This window comes from Natator depressus, chromosome 2 (genome assembly GCF_965152275.1).
Source record: "Natator depressus isolate rNatDep1 chromosome 2, rNatDep2.hap1, whole genome shotgun sequence".
NCBI classification, from domain to species: domain Eukaryota; kingdom Metazoa; phylum Chordata; order Testudines; family Cheloniidae; genus Natator; species Natator depressus.
Window position 1 is genome coordinate 85048898 of NC_134235.1, and position 14479 is coordinate 85063376.

At 40.2% G+C, this 14479-nt stretch overlaps 1 protein-coding gene across 4 annotated transcripts in view; it reads left to right on the top strand.

Moving 5' to 3' along the window:
• Positions 1 to 14479, top strand: part of ARHGAP28 (Rho GTPase activating protein 28) — a 92514-nt gene that overhangs the window by 73557 nt on the left and 4478 nt on the right. For all 4 annotated transcript variants that reach the window (XM_074944601.1, XM_074944603.1, XM_074944602.1 and 1 more), the window contains exons 9-14: positions 1925 to 2087; positions 4029 to 4111; positions 5801 to 5998; positions 7149 to 7292; positions 10887 to 11011; positions 12818 to 12882. In XM_074944601.1, coding sequence (XP_074800702.1) covers positions 1925 to 2087; positions 4029 to 4111; positions 5801 to 5998; positions 7149 to 7292; positions 10887 to 11011; positions 12818 to 12882 — 778 coding nt within the window. The remainder of the gene's footprint in view (positions 1 to 1924; positions 2088 to 4028; positions 4112 to 5800; positions 5999 to 7148; positions 7293 to 10886; positions 11012 to 12817; positions 12883 to 14479) is intronic.

The following is a 14479-nucleotide window of genomic DNA, read 5'->3' on the forward strand; positions in this document are numbered from 1 at the left end:
AAGTGATGGGCCTTGCTCTGTATTTCTCAGTCAGGGTAGTTAATCCTGATGTTTGAATGGATTAGGTGCAAGAGATGTGACTGTAAAGGAGGTTGAGATAGCAGAGAATGCAGCCAAAACAGTGTGCTAGTAAGAATGGTATTGTAACACTATACACCAAATCCTGAATGACTTTATATTTCTGTTTGTGCCAACAGTTTCACTTCATTACATGTAGTGGCATTTGATATACAATTTCCGTCCATTGATGTGAGGCATGTTAAGCACACTATTTATTTTTAACAACTCTTCTTTCTGAATATTTTCTTGCCGATTGCTAATGCAGATTTGATGAAAACATGATTAAAAACAAGCACATGAAATATAGAGCCAAATCCCGCTCAGATAAACAGTCCCGTTGAAATCAATGACATTCTTTGTGTCTGTAAGGCAAAAGCAGCTAGGAGTGATTAGAAAAGATACTTAATTTTAAATGTGATGATTATGAATGAGAAGACAAATAGTGAAACTCTTACAGCCAGACAAGGCCATTTTTCAAGAGATAAAGGTACAAACCAGACTGCCGTTTGTAAGGTCGTCTTTGGAATATCAATTTAAAGAAGCTTTCCTTTCTAGCTTTCTAGTAGAGCAACAATCTGTTTAAATGAAAATTAAGTTAGTATCTTTTGCCTAGGCTAGTACTGGCCCTCCTATAACACACAAGCTTTTTTTCTTAATTTCTATTGGCAATTTTTGTCCTCTTAAGAGGCGGCAATTTAGCAGTTCTTTGTGTTGCTGTCTTCAGCGCTGTCAGACAGTGAAATGTTCCTCTTCACTTAGAACTTCTTCACATTCAGGCTATCAGTGGAGAATATCAATGTAAGGTGTTAACGTCCCAATCCCTGAATCTTATTAACATATCAGATGGGGTTGTTTGTTTGTTTGTTTTTGCGGGGAGATTGGACTTTCCAAACCGTAATCTAGAGTTTGGGTCAAATTCTGTTCTCATGTGGTACCCTGCTCTCTTTATAAAAAGAAAAGGAGTACTAGTGGCACCTTAGAGACTAACCAATTTTATTTGAGCATAAGCTTTTGTGAGCTACAGCTCACTTCATCAGATGCATCCGATGAAGTGAGCTGTAGCTCACGAAAGCTTATGCTCAAATAAATTGGTTAGTCTCTAAGGTGCCACTAGTACTCCTTTTCTCTTTGCGAATACAGACTAACATGGCTGCTACTCTGAAACCTGCTCTCTTTATGTTCACCATCCACACACACGTGGGGTTTTTAACTACTTACACTTCAAAGCTGATTGGACCCTAGTTCTAGAGCACAGATGCCAGACAACAATTGGTTTAAGTGGGAAGCCAGGATAATACAATAACTATTTTACCTGCCTGCAGGTTTTGGCCAGAGTTGTGTCAGAGTACTGAACTGGTACTGTAGAGGTCCTTAAAATTGATCAAACAAGTTGGCACTTGTCTGAAAAATAAGACTAGAGAAGAAAAGCAAGGACTTCTGTCTTCCAAAAAGCAGCCTAATTGTGACCAGACATGAGAGAGCTACCGGGGGGCTACCGGAAGCAGAGCTCTATATAGCTCAAAAGCTTGTCTCCCTCACCAATAGAAGTTGGTCCAATAAAAGCTATTACCTCGCCCACCTGGTCTCTCTAATGGGAACTACTGGCATATACAAAACACATGCAGATTAAATGACTTTGAGGATGAATATCCTAGTCCCTTGTGTGTAAGGGTTAAAACCTCTTACGTGTGTTTTAAATAAAGAAAACAAACAATGGTGTAGAAATGTTTGTTCAAATAACTGTTCCATTTCAAATTCTATACTTCACAAAGCTTTCTTTGTTGCTCATGGCATTTGTGAGATGAAATAAAGCTCACCAATCAGAAGCTGTAATTAAAATCAGTCACTTTCTTTTGTCTTGTAGTATCTCCGTCAAGAAATTGAAATAAAATTTCATGAAGACACATTTGACTGGGACCAAGTACGAAACAATGACGCAGCAGGACTGCTGAAGATGTTTATAAGAGAACTCCCGAGCCCCCTCTTCACTGTAGAATATCTGCCTGCCTTCATCACACTAGTGGAAAGTAAGTAGAAAGAAATTAGTGTAAATGGATACATATGAAAAATACAAAATTGCTAAAGAAAAGAGATTGCCAGTATGTCATAACTATTTTGGTTTCCTGTAAGCTTTCTTTTCAAATGGTACTTGGCATATTTGACTAAACATATAGAAGTACCAGTTAAATAGCTATTTAAAGCAGACTGTGGTAAACATTGCAAGCACATAGTGGTTGAAAACTGGCTTTCGTACATAGATTTTACCATATTTCATTCACACGAACTATACATTTAGTGAATAAAAATTCTCTCCAGTGTAAAATCCAATCACCACGCTATAGTTATTATTTTATTAGATTTTGTTTTCTTTCATGAAAGATTATTTTTATCAGGATCTTTGCGTAAGAAATGTATTAGCTTGTAGAAGGCTGCAGGTAACTAAGTTTTGGGTCCTAATTTTCCTGTGCATTCTGATTCTGAGCCACTTTTTCTATTTTCAGTTATAAGGATGCAGTAGTGCAGATTTTACTTAGTGAATTCCTGTTGACTTCAGTACAAGACTTGTTTGGGTTAGGGCTGAATGAGAAGAGCAGAATGGTGCCTTTATTGGGTAAAATGGTAATAGACCCTATGTTCTTATAAAGTCAGATTGTGACCAAGCAGTCTGTGTATGTTCAAAGAAGGAGGGAAGTTCTAGCAGTTTACTCCATCTTGCAAACTGCACACAGGCTGGTCATGAGGCTCACTTGAGAGCATGGAGCTAGGACCTCCTGGGGGAGAGTATGAAGGAGGTGAGATTGACGAGAAATGACCGCACTCTTCACCCCATAAGTAGCAAAGCAGCAACAACATTTCCTCTTCTTCCCCCTACTCACCCATCCACTCTTCATGTTAGGGAGCTCCAGGAGTCCTTATGCTTCCAAGAGTCACATACTGCACTCAGAATAGGCTAGTGCCTTTAAGGCACGATGGCCCTTAGAAACCTACACTCATGCTATACATTTTTATAGAGAGCCAGATTTGGGACTAGGCACAAGAGTGAAATTAAAATAAAAGAAGGATAAACAATGAATCTACAATCTAATGGCAGATGGGTCCAGTAAATCACTTAACAAAGTTAGTCTGAAACTATTCTGAAAATAAATTTTGCCATATCATCTTGAAACTGAGAAGTACTATATTATAGAAGTGTGATCTGATATACAAGGCAATCCCACAGTGACATCAAAGAGGAATTGGCCAGTAACCAGCACCGAAGGATTTAAGCCTTAAGTGACCCGGAGAATAGGTTATTCGGGGAATGTCTCCCCAAAAAGGAGAGATTTTTCTAAAGATCCCTGCACCCTGTAAAACCAGAATTGGAGATTAAAAACTAAGTTCTGTGTATTAGTATCATTAAATGTCTTCCTTCCTATTTGCCCAGATTAGTCCAATATAATTACAGGTCCACGACATGTAAGGAAAAAAATACCCATTAAACTTAGGACATTTCTGGTGAAAAGCCAACATTTAATTTAGAAAAAAAAATGAATGCCATGTATCAGAGCAGCATCTGGGATTCTCAGCACTTACTGCAGCAAGGACCCTTGCCATCTACAAAAGAAGTCTCTGCATCATTTCTCAGTATAATCTTTCCCCTTTAAATGTAATCCTATAGTTTGTCTTTATGGCCCTGTAGTAGTTGAAGATGAAAGCAGAGATAAAGTTCCAGATGCACAGCTACAGGGTAACTCAAGAGGGTGGGTGAAAAAGTGACCTTACTACCTCCCTGATCCTGTGGTAACTATATGCCATCCATTCCCAAACAGCATTGCCCAAAATCAACAGAAGGGAGGGGTTTGATAGAGGAGCTCTATGCCCTGGTTACACTGTTGGTGTAGTTGCAAAGTAGCCTCGCCATGCATTTCAGAGTTCTTTCTAGCACAAATCTAATGGTAATTATGACTTTTAAAATATTATATTCTTAGAAGTCTCCAAGGTCAAGTTACAGTTACAAGCTTTGCATCTGTTGATCATGTTGTTGCCTGATGCCAACAGGGATACAGCCAAGGTAGGTGCTTTGTTTGATGATTCCTGCATCTGTGTTCTTTGACTTTTAAATGAGAGTCAGGGTTTGTTCGTAACAGCAAATGATCAGAATCCTCATCCACAAAAATTTCCATGTTGGTTTGTTGTTGTTATTCTGAAAAGTTCTCCAGTTCTCTGGGGAACATCTAATGGAACACAGCTGGTTGTGATATTTATTAGGAATAATATCTGTTATGGATATAGCCCCTTGCTTAATAGTGAATGATTCACAAACATGTTTTTTTTTAATGTATTAATTATTGGCAGGTATTTGCCAGATAGTTTGGGTCAATAACATTCAAACTACGGGCTTTTGCAGTGTTCTCTTTGACGGTTTGCTAACTACGTATGTCATGTATCCATTTATTTCCAGTTTTATTGCATGTTGATGTGTGTGGATTTCTTTTATGATCGTTTATAATCATGTGTTCCCAATACTACATATTAGTAGGGCTCCATAGCCAGCTGAGTAGGGCTCCATTCTTGGAACTGTCACCTTGTCCTACTGGGTGACCTCAGACAAGATATTTCATCTCCCTGTCCCTCTGTTTCTTTGTCAGCAAAATGGGGATCATGATAGTGACCTCCTTGCGAAGCACTTTGATATCTACTGATGAAAAGTACTATATAAGAAATAGATAATATTAATAGTAGTTTTTGGCCAAAATCCATATCCATGAGCAATGTTTCACAGGGCAGTCTAAGGGCCAATAATGCTAATAATTACTGATGATAAGTTCTTAAATGAAATAGAATTAGAAATACTAAAGGTAAAAAATGAATGTTCCTATCTACCCACTTGTAACAAAGCATTGTTTTAATTTAGAAATGTCTTCAACACAATTTCTGTTGTGTCATTTCTGAGTTTCTAAAAATGTGTTTTATCATACACGGGCAGATATACTGTTCTAAAATAACAAACTGGCAGAATTAATCCCCCGAAGAACTCCCCAATAACAACAACAAAAGCTCAGCCTACTCAAGTGCACTCATTCAAGTGAAAGCCTGAAAAAACGGATGATTCTTGCACTGCGCCCAAAAGGGCAACAAACTGCCCTTGATACTGGCACTGACATGCAGCAGTGATTTCTAGAGTTGAAGCCCACTGCTGAGAACTCCTTACTTCTATCATGCCAGAGATAACATCCTGGGCCTGTTGGCAGAAGGTCCCCAGGCGGAAGTGAAGGGTTGGTACTTAAGGAGAGAGGTGGTCCTTAAGGTAGTCAGGACCCAAACACTGTAGGGCATATAGAGCAAAATCAACATCTTGAATTGTATGTGGAGACCAGATAGTAAATAGCATAATTTATAGAGCAGAGTTGCAATATGCTCTCTCCAGGAAGCACTGCTAAGTAAGGGCCTAATCCACAGCCCATTGAAGTCAATGGAAAGCCTCCAGTTGGCTTTAATGAGACTTTAATGACTCTGGATGAGATCTATTCATGATATATACTTGATGTATGAGAGATGGCTGAGTGGTCTTCAGGGACTGACCCATGTACAGCACATTATAGTAGTCCAATCTGGAGAACACAAAGGCATAGATAGCTTTCCTAAGTACCGCATCCAAGAGGAGAGATTGCAGCTTTCTAGCCAGGTGCACGGTGAATTTGAAAATGTTGTATTGATGTTGTATTTCATGATGCGTTATGAGTGGCACTGCTTTTCCCAGGCCTTTCTGCAGTTCCTGAAGAAGATAGTGGCTAATGAAGGGAAAAACAAAATGAACTTATGGAATGTTTCCATGATTGTTGCACCAAACGTCTTCATCTACAAGGGCAAACATGCAAACCAAGAAGAGATGCAAGCAGCAGCCACCACGGCACACATAGTGAGACTTTTAATTAAGTACCAGGACATCCTGTGGACAGTGAGTAATGCTGACTACAGTATATGTGTTTTGGTTCCCATATTTGTTTTTCTAGGTTTCAGAGCTGAATGCAGCAGCCACACAGAGACAAGGAAACATGCAGCAATATCTGCCTAGAACACCCAACTGACAATGGTGAAATTAATCTCTGTACAATGCTTTGGTCCATTAGCCTTGTGTTCGCCTGCTATGCAAGCTTGAGAGAGCATTAATATACTGTGATTAGATTAATGTAACCACCAGCTAGCTTTAAGTCAGTCCAAAATTCTGTTTGTAAGCCATTTTCAGAAGGGGTTGTTTCATGTCTTCAAACTTGGTAGTTCTTTTACTTACATCCATGTACGTGCAGTGTGACACTGTGCTTTTACTTCTTTATAGCAAGTGTGAGACCCTTCACTTTTATTGTATTACTTAAGGGAGGACGTGAAAATAGAGGTCAGCTTTACTCATTGGCTTGTCATTCTTTTCTTAACCTTTTTGAGGACTGGATGGAGTCGTTCATTTCAAGGCTACTCACTCAAATCCAGTCCATGTCAATATTGATCAGAAGTCGTTACCATCTGGTGGCTTTTGGTGGTCTATGTGAATGTGCTGGCAGTCTCACTTCCTTTTCTAGGAGACAAAGGATGGCCCAGTGGTTAAGGCACTAGTGTTGGACCCAGGAAGTCCCTGCTGTGCCATAGACTGCTTGTCTGACCTTGGGAAAACATTTAGTCTATGTGTGCCTCAGTTCCCCATCTGTAAAACAAGAATAATAGTACTTCTGCTCCTCACAGGATGATGTTAGGATGGCATTACAGATCTGAGGTTCTCAGGAACTATGATAATGGAGGACATGTAAGTCCCCAAGATAGATCTAAAAGATACTATTGCAATTGGCATTGGTAAGCATCCTTATTGACCGCTTCAGCAGAGAGGCCATAGATTGAATGGGCATGGAAAATGAATGATCATTTCATCCCTCATGGTGGCTGAGTGATACTGGGGAAATTTGCCCATGCTGTACTTCTTCTGGTAATAAACAGGACTCAGTTTCCAGTGCTTTTAATTTATCATCTCTCACAATCACTGAAGTCACTGGGGGGCGGGGGGAGGGAGGTTTTCCATCCCATCCTTCTGCATACACTCAGCCTTGGCTTCCTCTCTCTAGGTCCCATCCTTCCTGATTTCTCAAGTGAGAAAGATGAATGAGGCTACAATGAACAACACCAAGAGACAGATGATGTTTGACAAGGGTGTGAGAAGATTGCTGAGGAGAAAGACCATGGAACGAGAGAGACCTGAAAGATCAGAGGTGCATTAAGACATAACATATTTTTAAATGGTAGCTTTGAGTTCCATCATGTCGCCATGTCTTTTCAATCCCCCTGGTGCTTTCTCCCGTGCATGGGAAAAATCTCCTGTCAAATTTCATAAAGCTGCTACCTCATCCAATTTAAATCCTTCCTTGAAATCTACCTCTGTTGCAATACTAACAAATCACTCCGCTCTGGCATTGGATTAGGCAAGTAGCAAGCTCTCACTTTTGTCCTCCAATTAACCTGTTTATTTTCTACCTCATCTTCCACACACCCCTTCCCCATCTGACTATTACGTCCCGTCCGGCAGAGACTGAGAGGTCTCTAGGGCAGGGACTGTCTTTGCTCTTTTCTGTACAGTGCCTAGTACAACAGGACACTTCCTATGGGGTTTTCAGGCCCTACTCTAATACAAATAAATAATAATAATAAAAAAAATAATAATTAATATGTTTCTTAGGGGTTTGTGAGGCAAATAAGTTTTACCAGAGAGGAGCAACGTGAGTTAAGATGTTAGAATAGTAAGCTTTATATTTACAGAAAAATGTTTTCATTTAAAATAAAAATACCCTTGATTTGGAAACTTAACTTTAGAATCTGACAAGCCTGAAGCAAATTGGATTTTCATGTGCGAGAAGCTGTTTTGGGACTTGTGCTCCTGGGGCTTGACATGTTGCTAAGACAAATAACAGAGATTTTGTGTGGAACTGGTTGGGAATTATTCAACAAAATGTTTTTTCTTGAAAAGTGCCATTTTCTCTGGAAGGTTTCCTCAGGTCCAGGATGAAATTTCTGGTCAAAACAGAGAGAAACCGACTCACTCCAGAATAACCTGGTGGTTAGGACATTCACCTAAGATGTGGGAGGTCCAGGTTCAATGAATAAGAGCTCCAAATAAGGACAGCTTCAATAGGCAAGAGTGGGAGAGACAGACACTGGGTCTACATCCTAGTGGCTAAAGCACTCACTGCAAATGTAGGAGAGCAGGGCATGGAATTGAACTGCATCTCCTATATTCCGGGTGAGTGCCCTAGTCAGAGGACTATTGGTTCTCTCTCTCTCATATGTTTTTTCATGGAAAATCTCAAAAGGTCTATTTTTTGTTCTGATATGGAATGAAAGCAAATTCTAAAACCCCAGAATCTTTCATGAAGTTGAATTCTTGTTTTCTGACTAGCCTTAGTTCTGTGCTTGAGTTCTGCAAGGGAGGATATTAACTGAATTGGTCTAAAGTACCCCCTTTTGGCCAAGTCCTCCAGTGGTGTTTTACAGTATGTGTTCTGAAAGAAAACGAGGGCTGCTCTTTACAACAAAATGCCGAGTGTTCTGATGAGAGTCAGCAAATTCATGGAATTACAATAGATTAAGTGGTGGGCCTGCTTTAGAATAGATCAGCTTTACCTGGATCTGGGCTAGGTTGCCATGTACCCATGCATTTGTCTGGTTGGCTATGGTTCCGCTGCTTGGTGACAAGTCATTGAGCAAAGCAGTCATGCGCTCCTGGTGCTTTGCAGACAGCAACCTCTTGCTGTTCCTGTAGTAACCTACGTGGCCAGGGATCCTTTGGGCCTCCTCCATTGCTATTTAGAAGACGGGAGAATGAGGAGCTGCTTTCCTCCATGGACCTTTGTCAGAGGAGGAATTGGGGAGCTGGTCCAGGGCTCTACAGCCCTGGCGTAGACTTGAAGAACAAGAGAGGAGATTAGGGTTTGAGGGAAAGACGTCAAGGAGCTGTTCACACCACAGAAGAAGACTGACCGCAGTCAGTCTCAGAGTGGGTCAACTGACTGGGGTTTGCAGGACTCACAACATGGGGCTAAAAAGACTTGTGTAAATGTTCAGTCTCAGGCTGTAGCCAGGGTCCAAGCACCTGCTCTATTCAGCCTTGTAAGTCTGAGACTCGCTGCCACGAGGGTATTTTTGTAGTGTAGCCATATGCTAAAAGAATATGGGAAACAGAGAGAGTAGACATTGGGGAAGAGAGATGAGGAAGTGCTTTATGTATGAGTCATTGATTAGCCTTTACCCACTCAGATGTTTGGAGAGCACTAACACAGGTGTCTTGTGAATGGCATATACATATATGTGTGGTGAATATCTGTTTTAAATGTTGGTACAAGACACTGCATTTTAGACTTATGTTCATACTATAAGTGATGGGACAAAACCAATTTATTCTGGGAGAGAAAAATTATAAGTCATCCAGATACCTTTAGCATTCTGAAATACAAGCTGGTCAGCAGGTGGCAAAAGTCTTTGTATCTGACAAGTAAGGGAATAGGCATTCCCAAGTAATTGGAATAGGGGAGGAAAATTGGGGGTGAATAACGGTTGAATAAGTGAGTTAAATTTCAAAGCATTTAATGTAACCAGCATCTTTCAGATGTTCTAAATTATGCAGTGATAAAAGTGGCCGAGAGACTGCTATTGTTCTCTACTCAGGGTGGTATTAACTAGATTAGAATTAGGAAGCAAGCTTTACTAATTGATTTATCCTGCCATTAACCATGGAAGAATGAGTAAACTTTTATAGTTGATGGTCTGAACTCTGTACAAGGTCCTGTATCAATTAAGAGGAACCATATGGGATTTTATTATTTTGCTGTGTATAAACTTGGATCTTGTTGAGGTTGTGGAGAGGGCAAAGAGTGAACTCGGTCTCCTTGCCTGTGGGGAATTTCTTCTTTAGAAAGGAAGAAAGGATATTTTCAAGTATATAATATAGTTTTTAAACAATTGCCTGTCCACTGGTTTGTGCTATAGGGATCCCAGTTAACTTCTGGATTTATTTCTGGCTGCAATTAAAAATCAGGGATTATAGTATGTTCCATATGTATTTACATAAAGCATGCCACAGTATTTGATTTTTTGGGTGTCATTAGTCCCCCTTCCGTCTACATACAAATTATACTAAACCAGGGTTCAGAGCCAGGACCCCAGGGGGATGAAGGGTCCAAGCCCGACTCAAGCTGGAACCCAGGGTTCAAGCCCTGTTGCTTTTGCAGCGTAGATACTGTCTCACTGAACTTGTGCTTTAGGAATCTACCAAAAGTTTCCCCACAGTCCCATGGGGTCAATTTTCTTGTCCTCTGGACAGTAAAGTTTGGTGGACTGTCATGTTTTCCCATGCTGTTCCCCGAATAAAGAGCTTGAGCAGCCATGTTGTAGCGGGGCGCTAGGAAGTCTGGGATATGGATGTAAATGCTGGAGCCCCAGATTGGGAGCCAGGTTTCAAGATTTCCTAACCTGAGGTTACAAATGAGTGTAGACAATCAAGCACTAGGTTAACAAACCCAGGGTCTGCTAATTTGAGTTCTTCTAACTCTGGGCGTACGCTGCAGTGTACTACCTTTGTGTACTACCTTGTTAGATAAAATATATAACTATGTGAGTATATGAAATATATGATTTGTAGCTCATAGATTTATTGCTCTAATGATTCAGGCAATCCATATCATTAATTTTAAAAAGTAAACTTGAAAGTGCTTGAAGAACTGCCCCGGAGCTGAGCTATGACAATATATAACTAAATTTACTCTGCTGAATATTGACATGAGGGAACTGTCATTTTTTTTTCCCTGTGTCTGCAGACCCACATACCAGAGGGGGTGATAAGAGTTTATGCTCCACTGCATTCAAAAGTGTCTATGGCAATTCAACTGAACAGTCAAACAAAAGCCAGAGACATCCTGGCTCGATTTCACTGTGCAAACAGGTGGGTAAAAGCAGGAGGACATCAAAACATTCTATTTTTCCGAAGTAATATCTTCACAGTCATTAAAGAATAGGCTGTCCCTTTTCAGAGGCCCCATTGTGGTGTTAGAATGCTTTTTTTTTTACACTGGCAACAGTAATTATGGTAATGTCAGTCCATAAAAAATTCTGATTGATTTCTGCTCTTCAAATTCTACTTAATAACTGGTTTCAGAGTAACAGCCGTGTTAGTCTGTATTCGTAAAAAGAAAAGGAGTACTTGTGGCACCTTAGAGACTAACCAATTTATTTGAGCATGAGCTTTCGTGAGCTACAGCTCACCTTTTCTTTTTACTTAATAACTGGCACCTTTACAGAATCAATCTGGCTTCTGTTATGCCTGTGTGAAAAATATATTTTTCTAGGCTTTCTCCAGTCATAAGCTGGAAATATTGTCTTAAACCCTAATGCAAATGTTAATGCTTTGGTATTCATTTGCCCAAATAACAAATGTTAGTATTTATAAGAGGTAGAGCAAAAGGAAGTCTGCTAGCCCTATTCTGAAAGTCCTTTAGCAAAGTCCTTTGGTGCGATTACATAGTTCTGTTCTTAAAATAAATCTGGCATAAATTGCCTGCAGTAATCCTTTGTTGTATTGATAATACAGGTTCACTAGTTATAGCTAGCATAACAACTTCTACAACTACAGTTCTAAGATGATAACAACCCTCTCCATCATAATAATGTGACATGGCAATTGTCCTTGTTACTCTGTTGATATATTAAGACTTCTAAAAGTAATCACAGAAACAGAATGCAAAATAAGAGATCAGTTGGATGTGTGAATTCCATTGCCTTCAATGGCACTTATGCACATATGTCTGAGGGCAGAATTGGCCAAAAGGCTTTATGTAGGAGAAAAAAATAAACTAAAATAGTGGTATATTCTGAGTTCTGCCATCATTTTAATGTATTTGTTGCTCCAAACCACCATTTTTATTTTACAGAGTCCTTTTAAAACCACTTTTAATAACAGAATAACTATACCACCAGCCTGACATACTATATACCACCAGTCACAGATAAACTAGTTCCTACACTAATTTACACCCCGTAGAATTCTAATCAGTTCAGTGGAAATTTAACAAGGTAAAAATTGGTGCAGAACCTGGCCTATTATAGGCCAGTGGCTCTCAACCCTTCCAGACTACTGTACCCCTTTCGGGAGTCTGATCTGTCTTGCGTACCCCAAGTTTCACCTCACTTAAAAACTACTTGCTTACAAAATCAAACATAAAAATACAAAGGTGTCACAGCCCACTATTACTGAAAAATTGCTGACGTTCTCATTTTTACCATATAATTGTAAAATAAATCAATAGGAATATCAATATTGTACTTACAACTCTTTAATGTATAGTATATTGAGCACTATAAAGAAGTCATTGTGTGAAATTTTAGTTTGAACTGACTTCGCTAATGCTTTTTATGTAGCCTGTTGTAAAACTAGGCAATATCTAGATGAGTTGAAACTTGATGTACCCTCTAGAAGACCTCTCTGTACCCCCAGGGGTACACATCCCCCTGGTTGAGAACCACTGTTAGAGGCTATAGCTAATTCTGCTATTATAATATACTTTCCATTCTGTAGACAATATTCTATAGTGCTGAATGAGATATAAATGCTTACATTCAGTACATAAATTTGTTACTACTGGAACAAGACATATAGAATTCCTTGTTTGATTATGGTATAATGGTCATTTTCAATGTATGCAATCACAATAATACTATAAAAGACTAAAACTCAATTTCTTCTCCATGATAGCCATGCATCATCAAAGAACACGAAAGTCCAGATCCAACGTTTATATGAAATTGGAGGAAACATAGGTAAACATTATTCTTAAAATTCAATTCTAAATTCTTCTGAAATAACTCCATTTGTTTGATATCTTTACAGAGTAGAATCTTCTATACTGCAGTCCATCTGCAGAATGAAGGGCAAGATATAGGGTCTAATCCAAAGCCCAGTAGTCAATGGAAAGATTTCTGTTGACTTCAAGGGCTTCAGAGAAGGTTCAGTGACCCAGTTCAGCTTATAACAACCTGATAAAGACATCGCCACAGGACCCCTAGTCAATGTCTGTGTTTCTGCCAAGTTCACCTGACCTTTTGCTTGCTTCTCTCACACCTTCTTCATGCCTTCCTCCATGTAATCCCAATAGTTAGAGCACCCTTCTTCTCCTTGCTTGCCAGCAAATTCCCTCCCTACATTTAAATATTTTCTCAAATCTCTTTTCTCCCTTGACACCTTTCAGTGAGACCCTCCCCAAAGCTTGAGATAGAAACGCAGTGGTGCCTGTGTTTATTTAGACTGTAGTTCCTTGGGGCAGGACTATATCCAAGTTCTGTATAGTGCTGAGCAACCTTTGGAATAAATATGATAGTAAGAATGCATTGAAATTAAATGTGACCTTACCCAAAAGGCCAAGAAACAAAGCTTTTAATTCAGTATTATACAACTAAGTTGTTTTCCTTTCTCCCTTCTTACTAAAGATTATTTTGGACTATGTTTTAAATCTTTGCTTGGGCAGTTCATGCCCGGATGGGAGTATATCTGCACCGTAGAGTTTATTTTTGATCAATGCCAGTAAGAAACAGTATATACATATAGGCATAGGAAGGAAGGTTATTGGTTACAGTCCTAAACTGAGAGAGTCATGCAGAGTAAGGACACCTACAATTATGTTCATGGCAACAATATGATCCCTGTTTATAGTGAAGCCACAATGCTGGTGCACTGAGTCTATAACTACATGGAGTGCAAAGAATTTTCCAGGATCACTAGCCACTGACAGTAGATTGATCATTAATTAGAAACAATGTAGAGTAGATTTTCAGAAACACCCTTTTCTGTACTATGATAAAGCAGAGAAACTGCCAGCCAGCACAGCAAAGGTTAAAGAGAGCCTTTGGGCCCAGCTAGCCCCGGCCAATTAGACCTGCTGCCAGTGGCAGGCAGGCCAGCTCGAGGTTTTTTGCCTCCCCAAGCAAAAAATTTACCGCTCCAAGAGCGCAACTGCCTAAGGGGGAAAAAAAGGGGGGAGGGTGGCCGGAATGCCGCCCCTGGAATTGTGCCACCCCAAGCACGTGCTTGCTTTGCTGCTGCCCAGAGCTGGTTCTGGTGGCAGGCCTGAGAGGGAGAAAAGAAGAATGTAGCTCAGTTCAGGGCTGACTGAGGAAGAGGCAGAAGGTAGCTGCTTCCCTGTCTGAGGGGAAGGAGCACTAGCCAGCCAGACAAGGCAGACAGCAGGGAGTAAGCACTGTCTCCCCAGCCAAGGGAGACTGCAAAGGAGACCTAGGAGCCTCCAGCACCTGAGGGAACTGAGCGAGAGAACCCCCAGAGACATTGTGGGGCTTGCCCTCACCAACATGCAGCTGCCCCACCCAAGGAAGCCTGGGACTGTGGCGAGGCACCACCCAAGAG